The sequence below is a fragment of the Schistosoma mansoni genome, chromosome W (assembly GCF_000237925.1).
Source record: "Schistosoma mansoni strain Puerto Rico chromosome W, complete genome".
Classification (NCBI taxonomy): domain Eukaryota; kingdom Metazoa; phylum Platyhelminthes; class Trematoda; order Strigeidida; family Schistosomatidae; genus Schistosoma; species Schistosoma mansoni.
Genome location: NC_031502.1, coordinates 53,002,313 through 53,016,956, shown reverse-complemented (window position 1 = coordinate 53,016,956; position 14,644 = coordinate 53,002,313). Strand labels below are relative to the sequence as shown.

The following is a 14,644-nucleotide window of genomic DNA, read 5'->3' as shown; positions in this document are numbered from 1 at the left end:
GAAAACACTTCAACCATATTTCATTCTAGTTATCGAAGCTAGTATGTGTTTTATCTACTGATTTACCATACATTTGTATGTTCCACTACAAACCATTCAATGTTTATATCCCAACACACTCCTACTCATTTGGTTCTCTTTTTTCCACTACCATGTTTTCGCCACCTCATCTGTAAACCAGTGATCAAAATTATTGACCATACCTTCAAAAATGGCGTGTTTCTGTTCTGTCGGAAATATATTATCACTATCATATGACTGAGGAAGTTGTTCTTCAATTGATGATCAACTTCAGACCTGATGAGACATCGGGTTCTGATGGGTTACATCCACGATAGTTATCACCTCTCGCAGACATTATTTCAGGACCATCCACAATGCTGTCCCTAAAAGTCGGGAAGTTGCCAACGTTAGTTCTTTAATAAAATGTGGACAGAGATAGATCTTGTCTAACGAACGATCTCTCATTCCAACCAGCATAGTAGTTACGTTATTTGAAAATATAATCCGAGTTAAATCACAAGGTTCATTAAAACAATACAATATTTTAGCTCCTGAGAGCCATGGATTTGCAATAAGTATTTTTGCCTGACGCAAGGGAGGATTGGACAACTACAAAAGATAACGGTTTATCTCTTGATCTGATATTCATAGCTCATAGCAAAGCATTCGACAAGGCTTCTCACTTAGGGACTATGAAGGGGTTCTTGAGTTTTAGAATGACAGGTGTGCACAAGAATGAATAGGAAACTTCCTCCGTGGACGAAGACAAAATGTGGCAGTAAGTGGGACACTACGGAATGGGAGCTGATCAAGGGTGGCGTACCCCAAGGCACAATCATAGGTCTCCTGATTTTCTTCTCTACGTCGACGAAATACGTGGTTACGTAGGTCTCGGCATTACTGTTTGCGGACGTCGAAATCGGGAGAAAAATAAGAAATGAGGCTTCTCATTTTGATTTACAGGCTGACGTATAAGAATTAGTTGTATGGTCCTAACTTTATGTCCAATATAATTTTGTTTAACCGTATCAGATACAAGAAATTCTAAAACCGCACGCATATGATTAGTATACATTGTATCGCTCGTCACAATAGTCCTGTTATTGTCTGAATTTAAATCAAAGCTTACAATCAAATATACGTTCGAGATACTGTTTTCAAGAAAGTGTCGGTTGGCATCGAATGTTCTGTTCATCTCATTGGTAACTTAGGACGGCATCAGTACTTTATTTCAACTGGATATTAAACATGTCATGAAGCTTTGTGATGCTATTCGTTGTATTGACGTAAAATAAACACAGTCTATAAAAATAGCAGAAATATGAGATTTACTGTCTATTTGAGGCTTCCGAGTGAAGATGACATATGCTTTCTTTGTATATGTGTTCAGAATACTTCAGTTCCACTAAGCTTACTCGGTATATGGCGAAAGGCAAGTAAAAACAATGTTACAAAGCATTTAATTTCTGATGTTTTTAAATTTGTTTGCCTAAAATCTCTTACTTCATGACAATTTTTTTGTTGGAAACATCGTATTTACTTTATATTTTTTTGGTACGACGCACAATGTATTGGTGGTCTAGTGAATAATCAGAATAAACAAGACAAAATTTACAGCAAAGTTTGATGCACATTTTCACAGGCCTCGCGAAGCTTCCTCATGTTAATCTCTAAACAACCTAAGCTGGAATGTTCTGTCGTAGTACATCATCGACCTGTAGGAAAAACTCTGGAATATTAAACGTTTAGGCTGAAATTGGCTGAAAGTGTAGATAAAAATCATTTGACTCTCATCATTGACATTTATTTTATAGGTCTCTAGTAATGAGTTAATCGGCCTCATTGATATCACTTACTGTTTTTGCGTCAGGGTATGATTATGTTGAAGACAGTAGATCACAGAATTAGGCAATCTTTGTGTATGATCTTGGGCCTGCTCGGGTTAGACAGAAACAGTGTGATCTCCTAACTTACTGTGAAGTCGAAACCCGCAGTTGCTATCTTACTTGGGTTACCCTTTAGTCATCTACATATACTGTGGCCACTTTGGTGACTGTATAGTACAAACATACTGTATTTCAGTAATGTATTGGTAGGAATAGAAACAAGAATTATAATGTGACCATTTTCACATGCGCCTACTTGTGATGTGTACTTGGTTTATGAGTAATGCTTGTCCTTGATCATGACGAGGGTCGGTAGATTGTTCGGCATTTAGTGACCTGACTGCCAGATAGTTTGGCTAGGCCCCAATGACGTTCCACTGGACCTACAAGACTTTTTTTGATAACTTTTATCTAAAGCGGGTGAAAAATCTTACATGCTGTGTAAACGTTTTGCTAGAATGTGATAACACTGTGCAAACTGTTACAAGCTTTTGCTCTCAAATTATGGTCGCTAAAGCTCATAATTATGCGAACAGCTAAAAGATAAATGTTATTTTGAGATGATTCATTTGCAGCCCATAAAAACAGATAAGCGATGACTAATAGTATGAAGAGTTACAGACGTTATCCATATTCCTTCACTCCAAACCAATCACAATATATATTCGATGCTGTTCTTAAAGTAAAGCAATTAAGCCAAAAAAATAATGAACTAAACCTTAAGTTTTGTTGTGTCTATACCTTCCTAGTTACTTTAAAATAAAAGAGGGTTTTTAGAAGGCCAGTTAGTCAAACAACATCATCCATTGTTTTTTATTATGCATAGACTGCTATAAAAGCTTTGATCGTATTTTTATGTGATTTGTAATTGTTAACAATTTATATTTAGAATGAAATTATCATCCAAATTCATTGTTGTTATTCCAACTTGTTTTTTTCATTATGAGTTAAAGCCTATACAGCATAAGTAAAATTTTTAAACAGAGATACGCATATTTCGTGAGACAGAAAGTTATCTAATGTCACACGGTCCACTTTTTGTTTCTGACCAAGTTAAATAAAATTTGGCTTGAAAGAAGAATCGAAAACAAGATTCTAGACGAAACCAAAAAATACAGTGAGGAAAAAGGAGCAAAGTCCGATGTTAAATATCGATACGTTTAATGAGTATTGATATATCCTTCCAATACAAAAATGCATTAGTAATAATTATGTCTGGTACTATTCATTGTTTCTCTCATTATAATGTAGTTTTAGGAATAAACATAAACCTATCTTTAAAATCAGGTAAAACCAACGAAATTGTTGAGTCTGGTAATAAAACTTCAGTGATATTAATCCCCAATTTAACTCCGCTAACTCAAGTGTGTTAATTGTTTACGCGTGATTGTATTAAAATATGCAATTTTAAAGTGTTTTTAATTGATGGTTGCTGTCGAAACAAAATGAATTTATTTTATCCTGTAGAACGCTTTTGCCTTTTCCTTGTTCGATTCTATCAAAAAACAAGTTTTGTAGGACATTTTTCACTGACTCTAACTTCAAATTTTAAGGATCTTGTTGTTTTTTACGTTTTGTCTAGAAATAAAATATATCAAGACCATTTACTTCGGTAATACCTAAAAGTATCTGGTAGATATCTTTTTCGTTTTGTCTTACCATGACTTCTAAAATCTGTAAGACATATGAATGACCTTAAATCACCTTCATTTTGCTCTAGATATCCACTGTTCACTCAGCTATTTTATTCGACGTAACAAAATTAGTTTAATATATAAGAACTTTCGTCTAAATTAGAGCAAATAGTTTCACAGTATTTGAGCGCCGAGTTGATGTAAGACATTAAATAAGAAGAATATATTTGTAAAATTTCAGCGAATGAATTTGAAATAAATCCAACGTTTCGCCCGACAATCTGGTCCAAGCTTTTTCAAAAAATTGCAATCAAACATCATAATTATCGAATATAAATAGGTACATGGTTTTTCGTCTCATTGTACGCTGAATAGGTCATCCAATCAACGTTAAAAATGTCCAAACAAGGTATATGTATCAGTGTGTAAGAGATTTGTGATGTGAAATGATGTGTTAATATAACATGTTGTATATAAACGTAAGAGGTGAATAATTTAATTTGAGCGACATTTTATCTAATTGACCGTGTTCTTTTTAATCTTTTAAAAACCTGCATTGTGGCAATAAAATATTAAAAAAAACAATAACTGAGTTTCTATTATAAGCTAAACTATGCACATCAGCGTGACTGCATATCACAATTATCTGGTGTTTCCTGATAATAAGTTCACAAATATAAACTGTTTTGCCTTAATGGTCGAAAGTAAGGTAATCAGTATCCAACAATATACTGACTTTGAAGTCTTTATCTATTTGTAAGGATTTTGTTTTTGTCGACGAATGCTTTTCAGGTTGGAGAAGCTGAGTTTATTCGTACAGTTACTCCAGGGGACAAAATGACAGTGGTACTGGAATCAAACTACCTACGTGTAGAAAGTCATTTAGGAGAGACGAAATTCCACCATATTGAGGTACCGGAAGATGACCAGTCAGTAGCTAAAACAATAAAATGCCAAATGCTGCAAATGGCAGAATTAAACAAATCACCCTTTGGAAAACTTATAATCAGAAAACATTCCAGTAACTCAATCTTCCAAACAATTTTTGAAGTTAAACTGGATTTGGTAAGATTATTACTGTTGTAATCTTTGTATATTAGATAGGTTCACATTATGCTCTGAACACATTTCACCCCGATACCCGGGGATATTTCAAAATTTTGATTCTCCATACGGACAGTTAATTTTTGTTTCAGTTACTTGTGTTCATAGCATATTTCGTGAATATGAATATTCATTGATGAGGTAGTTGAGACACACTAAGTGTCATCAGTCAACACCCACCTAGACGAGAGATGTTGGCAAGTATACAGGTGGGTTGTAAGGAAATCAGGGAGAGGCGATTCGCAATGGGGTATTAGTCCATGAAGTCAATGACTGTTGGTTTAACCATGCTGGCAGATAAGGATTACCTGGTTAAAGTCCACATGGTGACCGCGAACAGTGACCGAAGACTGGATAATGTGGTTCAGAATTATTTATAGTGCTCCGAGTCCGTTCAATCCATATCTCCATCCCGATATTGAATTATTGTATTCCTTCATATATATCATTCAACTCTATCTTTTTGAACCTCGTTTTTAATGTCCACTATTTTTCATTTTTGTCACCTTATTTTGATCACTTTCACCACTAAATTTGGTTATTTTATCTTGTCGTAATAGCTTGATATGGCAGCTTGAGCCAAAACGTATCTGTGCCATACTTTACATTAGTGATGGTCAAGTGACTGACTGACATTACCTGTAGTACTGTATTGTGAATTATACGCTTACACATACGTGCCTTTAAGCTGACTATGCTTCTAAGTCGTTTTTAGTCTATAGGAAGGAGCTAAAATACCCATATGTTTAAACGAATTCATCTCATCTACACAAATTTTTAAGACGAAATAACCTGTTTGATAGCCAGTATTTAGTAATTTGCAAATGTTCACTGGTTTTATACTTAATACTTAATAAGAATGTACATTTCAGAACAGTTGCTTACTGATATACATACCATTTTTCCACTTTTTCACTTTTATTTATCTTCAAAACAGAATTTTGAAAGCTCGTTTTTGAAAAGAGGAAGTTCGTGGACTGTAGAAAGCCTCTATGACCTAGCATGTAAGTTATTATTCGCAAATTAAAAATTAGGATACTTTATTCGATAATAATTTTGTCATGTTTAAGGATAACAGTAAAAGCTTTACAACAGTTTGCAGATCTCTCAGGTTTTTGTCATAAATATTGAAAAAAATTAAGGGAACAGCTGTTTGTTGCTCCACCATTTTCAACTATTCTTCACCTAATGTTAGCATTTTAAAAATATCTGCAAGCACATTTGTTCAAACTGAATTGAGTGTATGCTACAAAACAATCCCATTTCATTTAATCGTTCGTTTTTTCATGAAAAGTAATAAGTGGTGTCAGAAAATGTTGGTGATTATTCAAACAAAATTAGAAACAATACATAATTACGAGCAAACAACATACAGCACAGTATCATTATTTTCTAATCACAGTTTTACCCATACTTTATACACTGCTAGATTCTTTAGACGTGTTTAAATATTTTTTTAAATATGTGTTAATAATAAAAATCCATCATTTTTATCTGGTGAACATCAAACAGTGAACCTTCCAGTACAATTTTGGGATTATTGATTCATGATTTCAATAGATTTACAATACAGTCAGACCATGCTTTATGTATTTGTCATCTGCTTTTAGTTAATAGAGGTTCTAGAATTTACTTTTAAATGACTTACAGCTGAAATTTACGCTTACGATAACATATTTATACTAGCTTATTTAAGACCACTCCTAGAATCTCATATATATATATATATATATATATATATATATATATATATATATATACATATATATATATATATATCAATTGCTCTTAGGCTCTTAGTAGTTCCTTAGTTGATATAACCAATTATTATAAATCAGCCTTAAATTATACGTAAAGCTTACTATCATAAGTTTTGAGATTAAAGCTATTCTTTAATTTCTCTTTGAATGTTACATAGCACTGTACGGGTACCTTCATTCACCATTCAGATGGCATCGTTTCGCAGAGTTACTTGGTTTTACTTCAAAGGAAATCCATGAAATAAATGAAACACTCTCACAAACTGAATACTACGTTAATGACTCAACTATATCAGAACCAAACTTAATGACACCAAGAAGAATATTTTGCTTATTACTATCTAAGTTTCAAAAGTTTGGTGGATGCTTATCTCAAGTTGCAAGTATCCTCTATACAGCCTCACGAAATAAAAATAAGATTCCTGATAACCTATCACAACCAAATAAATACTTAAACGATTTTAAAATGTTTTCAGATTGTTATCACCATAATCATCCGAAATCTGACACATACTTTAATGATAATGAGTCTTCTGTTTCAGAGCGGATTTGTCAACCTCAAAGTGAGTCGACTGTTTTCCGTATTAGTGGTTGAATAAAAGTATATACTGTAATTATAGCATTCACGGGTATTTTGTATTTTTCGTGTCGACAGGGATACATAACTATATGCGTACATGTCAGCTTGCCTATTTTGGGCTAAGTGTTATCTAGGTATTGCTCATCAACACGGAACTACTATTCGATGGAGTATATATATATGACTTTCTATTGCTGTCGGTATTGTCTTGGTTTCGTTTTGCCTTTTGGTTCAGTAATTTTCCCACTTACTATGCATATTAATAAATGTAGAAACTCGGTCTGATACATATATAAATCAAAGCATTCGCTCCTTATCGACTATTTGATTAACTACCGACGGCCTGTTTTTCTATGTCCTTTTTTCTGTTCACATTAATCTTACAAGTGATGCAAATTCAAAGTAAATTAAATGATACTTAATAAGTAATCATCAAGTTTTAACATGTTAATGTTTCATATGTAGATACAAGATTCATGAGAAGAAATATAAGTTAATGTATAACGCAATAGAATATATCTATATATGATTCTGTTCATTTGATTGAACCACGTGATCATAGAGAACTATGATTTACAAGAATTGTTTATATTATCATCATTATTAAACTTTATTGTTGTCATTATTGTTAAACAAGTTTCCACTTGTTGAAAGGTCATTTATAGCAATGATAGATCCTGTTATTTTTTTTCTATCACGTGTTGAATAGCTACATACTTTTATCATCTTTCTCTTTAAAGCATTCATTATTATTATTATCATCGTTAGTGTAATATTTCACTTGATAATAGTAATTTAAACAATTCTAATTTTATGCACTAACTCATCATAGAAATGTGTATAAGTATTGTTGTTATTTTGACACAATATAAGTAATCCGGGATTAATTTTTTTAAAACAGGTTTTAAAAAAAAATATGAACATGTTGTATCCATGTCAGTGATTGTCATATTAATTAAATTCGTTTACTTTAAAACTAATTAATAGGTTATGAATTAGTTTATGTTGTTTTTTTATTAGTTAAAAAAAACAAAAACAAAAGCAGTTAAATTTGTGCTTGTTTACTCACATTAAACACATAACTATTCTCAGAAGGGGGTTTTGTGGAGATTTTAGTCATTTTATATAGTTGAAATCATGAGTCAATTGAAGCTAGACCACCATGGAAAACCTGGAAGCATTGGACGGCCGTTTCGTCCTATTGTGGGACTCCTCAGCAGGGCGCATCCACGATCCCGCCTCGCGAGATTCGAGCCCAGGACCTACCAGTCTCGCACCAGAGCACTTAAACGATAGACCACTGAGCCGGCATCCAATGGCGTTAATATCTAACTTCAACCAATCCACAAAGTTGAGCAACCATTCACCATTGTCTTCAGCGAGTTGATATCTACTGGTTACTGCTTCTCACTAGAACTCCAGGAAATACCTCTCGAAGTCAGTCACTAGTGAGCATATGATCATTATCAGAACGGGGTTTTGTAGAGATTTTAGGACGAAACGGCCATCCAGTGCTTCCAGATTTTCCATGGTGGTCTAGCTTCAATTGACTCATGATCCCAACTATATAACAAAACTATTCACATAATTTATACAATATGTTGTATATGTAAACAATTTTATCTATAAACTTTATATATTTAAATAATGATAATGTAAACATATGTTCATTTTACAATTAATGAAAGATACTTTATGGAAACGAAATATGACTGGTAAAAAATTTCATGTTGTTAACCATAAATGACTCATTATGTTTGTATGAAAGGGATTTCATTTAAATAATGATCGCTTATTATAAATATGATATTACTGAAAATAGATGTAAAAGTTTATAAAGTAATATAGAAGAATAAAATCCAACTCATCAACTAATCAAAGATTGTAATCATACTGTGTGTCATATTGTATGACTTTTGGTAGAAAATTTTTTGATAATAATAAACTAAATAGTCTCTGTGACGATAGTCATTAACATTGACTAATATTAATTGCATGACGAATGAAAACTGGAAAGGATTGATAGTTCAGTACTGAATAACCATCAACAGATGTCAATGGTGAGTACTTACCTCACTATGAACTTGGTCAACACTATAGGTCACAAATTCTTATAATAAAAGCGTTCAACTTATAGATTACGTTTCTACTATACTTTTTGGAAAAGTATTTACTTTTTTTAGTGCTTATTAGAAGTAAGATATCTAGTATTTCCGAGCATTTTTCCATTCATTTTGTGTGCCATTTTTGTGTATAAGTGTGTAGTTCTCACTGGAGATTTCATTTAAGTTATGTAAAGCTATCTATATATGTCGTCTATGAACAAGACACCGTAGTTCATTCCAACTTGTTGGATGTAAAAAAGTAAACGAAGTAAAAGTTAGAGCTTGAAATGAAATCCCCAGTGAAAATTATGTTTGTATATGCAACATTTATTTACTAAATAAGCTGGAAAATGCCAGATATTCTAAAAATATAGAACCATAAGAAGCAGATTCGCTACAAGTTCACGGACACTCATCCTATTCTCTAATTACTGAGATGTAAGTTTGAAGTTTCCGTTCGATCAAGTTTTTCCACCAGTCTTCATATGAAAAATAGCAATTAAAACAGAATAATTAGTTTTTTAATCAAGTAATGCGTCACATCATCTTTATATCTTTAGATTGTAGATAAAAAATGGTTCAGATCTGTAGGGAGATAGTGTATGAATTAAGTATGAATAAGACAAACTAAAATTCAGAAGTAATGATTTCTGTTAAATCTATTGTTTAGCGGTGAACTGTTTTCTAGGAGACTTGGGGAATATAAGATATTAAGTGAATCTGGGTTCCAGTATTGATGGACTATTCAAAATTACCATAAAACAGGAGCTCAGTGTTTATTTTACTTGATTCAGTCAGTGGTGGTCACTTTTACGTGAATGAAGTATCAAGAATAACCTTCCACACAAGTTTTGATTTTACGGTATCTAATTCAAGATAATTTTACAGTGGGGAAACAAGTTAACATCGAACAACTGTACCATTCTTGTCATGAGGCATAGATTTTCTGGTTTAGATTTCTTATAAATTCCTGGATGTTTGTTACCAAAGAGTTCAAAACAAAGACACAATATCTGTCCTATACAGTTGGATGTTGACTCAGTCGTCTAAAGGTTAAGCATTCGCTCACGAGACCGAAGGTCTAGGGTTCTAGTCTCACGTTCAGGACCGTGGGTATGTACTGCTGAGGAGTTCCACACTAGGACGAAACGGCCGCCCAGTGCTTCCAGGTTTCTGATGATAGTCTAACTTATATCGGTGCATGATTACAATGAAAATCTCCACAACCCCTCACTGACACTTCCTGAATTTCAATGTTCCTTCAGTTTGACGTCAGTCAGTGATGAAATCTATCTATCCATTACCAGAATATAAGTTACTTAAGTGATAAATGCTAAGTGCCGTTTTCATATTTCCTTTTTTTTACTAAATTATAAAGCTCTGTATTTTTCTAGATCCCTAGCATAATTTAATTTAATTTGGAAAAATATGTACGAAGTAATCACCAATAAAAGAATACTACAACTACTTTGAACTTAACAGTTTAAAGGCGATGCGATTTGGCAACACCTCCAATAACGTGTACCAGACTATAAATCATACACATTTTTGCCTTCATAGGGTATATATGAATGTGTTTTCGACATTAGTACGTACTGGTTATAAATCTGTTGTTTAAGCCACTAAGATCCAATCATTTTAAATACAGAGGAGACTTATCTAATCAGCTGGAATTGTTAACTTTTGAACTAAAATACGGTTTTATATCTATATTTTAACTGTGTGTTAATCCTAACTTCTGATCCTTCGATCTCATTCGTTCTGTTTAAATTGTATTTGATATAATTTCCTCTCATTTATCTTAAGGATAACTGATTGATTGAATTAGTGAGATTACTATATTCATCGTGGAGTACTAATAGAGTTTGTCAAACAGTATACAAACACAACTCTTCTGCTCCAATGTGGTAAATTGATTAATAGAGGTTTTTTTAGTGATAATCAGTATGAAATAATTTATGTCATAAATTTTCATGTTTTTCGTACATGTATCAAAATAAGTTTTTATTTCATGTTAAACAAGTATAATTGCTGTTCTTGTCACGTAGAATTTATTATTTTGGTAATAATATCAATTACTAGTGCTTAGATTACGTAATCAGTTAACATCTGTCTAATTTTTAAATGTTTTTCATTCTCATCTTATATGCTAAACGTTCAGACATACATACACATAACATATATACACATACAAACATAACATAACATAAATGTCTTTTAGTTGTGTTGACAACTCAATTTATTTACTAAAACTGACCTGATTTTTTTTATTCCATTTCATTAAATTTTTAGTTGCTCATTTAATTTGTATTCGACTATAAACAGAATTTTAACGTTTAATTTAACCCAATGCTATTAATCTTTATATTCTAATCAATCCTGATGAATTGATTTAGTATCTATGTAATTGAGTAAACCTGCAGGTTAACTTCAAAGTTATTATTCACATTCAATATTCACAAATATTAGTTTTACCCTGAAAAAAATCTATAGTGACCTTCTATTGAGTTCTAGTTTAATTACACTGAAATTTTTGATATCAAAGCAGCTATGTGACAATATGTATTCTAGCTTCTTCTTGACATTAATATTTATTATTTGAAGTTGGTAAATAATTAATTTTATAAAATACCTATTATGGAAAGGTATCCTTTTAAACCCAACCATACGATGTCTAGGTCAGTTAATCGTTCAATCAGTCATTATTAAAGCCAATGGAAATCATTGGGTACTAGCTAAAATTATGGTCAAATTCTATGAATCAAGTTTCAGTGTTGTTATAAGTTAAAGTGTGAACTCGATGTCGTAGGGAACATAGTTGGAATGACGAATTATAGTTTTATATGATATTCACTTCATAATGATCTTTATTCTGCAGTTGTTGTACTTCTCTTTCCACTCAGTAGCCTGAATCTAGAAAAAAAGACTTTGAAGAGAATTTAAGAATGGTGTCAAAAATTAGGATTTTAATAGGAGATATGAAGGTACTGTTAAAGTGTAAATGGAATTGTAGATACTTTAGCTCCTTAAACGTCTGAAATCAGTAGACTCGGAGAGAATCAGCTTCCTCATCACCGTACATACGCTTTCCCGACGAGTGTTAGCTAATACGAAGCCTAAATCAAAAGTTTCCTACAAACAACATCCTACTATCTTACATAAGAGCACCGAGTTAGCTCTTTATTCAATAGTTAGAGCTTTCAGTTGGTTTCTAATTTATGAAAATTTGGGATAAAAATATCTTCAAGCGTTGAGTCTTGATTTTGGAGAAAACCAACCTGATGATGCGAATATCTGGCCTACAGAGTTTGATAATTCATACTGATTGTTGTGTATGTGTTTAGTTTCATTTAACCTGTAGAATCATGTTTCTATATGAAAGAGCAGAAGCATTTTTGACTCACGTCTGACCGATAATAAATGATGTTTAATTCAATAATGCTGCATGGTGTGATTCTTGTGAAGAAAAGAAAACAGAGTTCAGTTAGGGTTCCTAAATCTGTAAGAAATGTGCTTAGACTAGTGCGACATAATATTACGATAACTAACTGTGTTAATTTAGGTAGCTTCTAATTGTTATTTAGCCATATATGTAGTTTCAATTCTCTTTTTAAAAATATCATACTGTTTTAATTCCAACTGTTTTCCCCGCTTTAATTCTGTTCTATTATCACAGAAATAACTCATGATATCTGTCATCCGAACCAACTGAATCAGAATATAAATTTTCCTATTACTGAACAGTATAATCATGTTGAAACACATTATGGAAGTGGAGATGATCATTATCAGCCTAAACAAATTATAAATGAATCAAGAAGAAAGATATTTAGAAACGGTAGTCTAGATAGAATGATGAATTTGAAAAAACCATGGTCAAGACATGTTAGACGAAGAAATAGCTTGCCCACGACTGATCAATTAAATGATCCTAATCACATTATTACACTACCCACCTTTAAACTGGCAAACGAATTTGATAATTTTATAGAATTCGGTACACCTATTAAACGTGCCTCCTCTTATCTTAATTCAGATGAAGAAATATCTCAAATCACACCACATAAAAAACAATGTACAAATAATAATAATAATAATATTGAAATCCGGCAACAAAAATATGAATCTATTCGTAAGCCTAAAATTATAACAAAACGTCGAGCAGATAAAAATTTGCATCAACAGCGTAGGTCAAATCAAGCTTTATTACCTAATCTATGGCATCCTTCGATATCTTCAACAACGGACAATACAACTAAACATATATTAAATGTTGTAAATGCAAAAATTGAAGAAACTAAACGAGAAACTGAAGCAATTCATAAGAATATGATATCATTTTTGGAAAAAATACAATCACCTGTTAAAAATCTGCCAAATTTCACTGAATATAATCAGAAAGCCAAAGAAACCAATTCATTATTTCTTTTTTCAGATAGATCTATTCAAGATAATGATATATGGGATATTATTCATTTATGTAATAATAATACTAATGCACCGAATTGGAAAAGTTGGCTTAAAATATGTCATCCTACTTATAATGAACTAAATCACTCCGATCAAAACTGGTCGAAAGTTTTGAATTTTAATAAAATTGATCAACGTTATACATCTTATCTTATTTTATTAAACTGGATAGAGATTAATTCGAATCCTGAAACAAACATTAAACCAACTTATATGAATTTATTTAAACAATTAATTCATGAAGGTTATAATGAATTTGTGATTTTATGTAAACAAAAACTTTTCAATATTAATTCATGCAAACGAAATTTTATTGGTTAATTCATTTTTTGTTTTGTTTTTACTTCTCTTGTAAAAAGAATAGTTCCTGTGATATTTGTGCTGTTAATTCATTTATTTACGTAAGTAAATATTTACTACTTAATAGTAGTATGCTCTGTATATATGTATGAAACTTCATTTTTGTACAAGATTTTGTAAATAGATCAAATTTTTATTTACCACAAACGTTTGTTTTATCAACTCATACTAATCTTTGTAAGTATTACTAATATACATACAAAAGTAGGAACTTGCTATTCAACTACTTTAGTTTCGAGTACAGTAAACTAGTAACCTGTTCTTGTTAGTTGATGGACTAGTATTGGATACTAATTTGTATTACTTTTGTAACAAATCAATTGATAGTATATAGAACCAGTTTAGAGTTTCTGTTGAAATCATAAACGTTAAATAATGGTAAGCAAATTGTAATACTTACTTTCTGTGACAAGTGAAGATTGTGGTAGAATTTATTTGGATCGGTACCTATGAATATTAAAGCATATGTGTCATTTTGTGTATAACTAATTAACGCATTTCGCCATTGTATAAAATAGGTTGAATCTCAATGACATATATTAGATTGCACACGGTCAATTGTTTAAAAAATGAATACAAAATACTCTTTTTACCATTGGATAATTGGTTAAAACAGTGTGTTCATACTCTACGGGTAAAGAAAAAATAAAGAAATCACGTCGTAATTAATCGTTCGTTCACCGTTTTATGATTCTTTAATCCTAAAAATTCCTTTATCAAATATTATAGAATGAATTGAAAT

General features: G+C 31.8%; 1 protein-coding gene across 1 annotated transcript; it reads left to right on the top strand.

Moving 5' to 3' along the window:
- Positions 1–1,324: 1,324 nt before the first annotated feature.
- Positions 1,325–13,863, top strand: Smp_142820 (hypothetical protein; the record flags this gene model as incomplete). The annotated part of the gene is made up of 5 exons (XM_018790135.1): positions 1,325–1,435; positions 4,316–4,588; positions 5,565–5,631; positions 6,546–6,950; positions 12,749–13,863. The coding sequence occupies 5 exons, from the start codon at positions 1,325–1,327 to the stop codon at positions 13,861–13,863; spliced, it is 1,971 nt and encodes a 656-aa protein (XP_018655508.1).
- Positions 13,864–14,644: the final 781 nt, after the last annotated feature.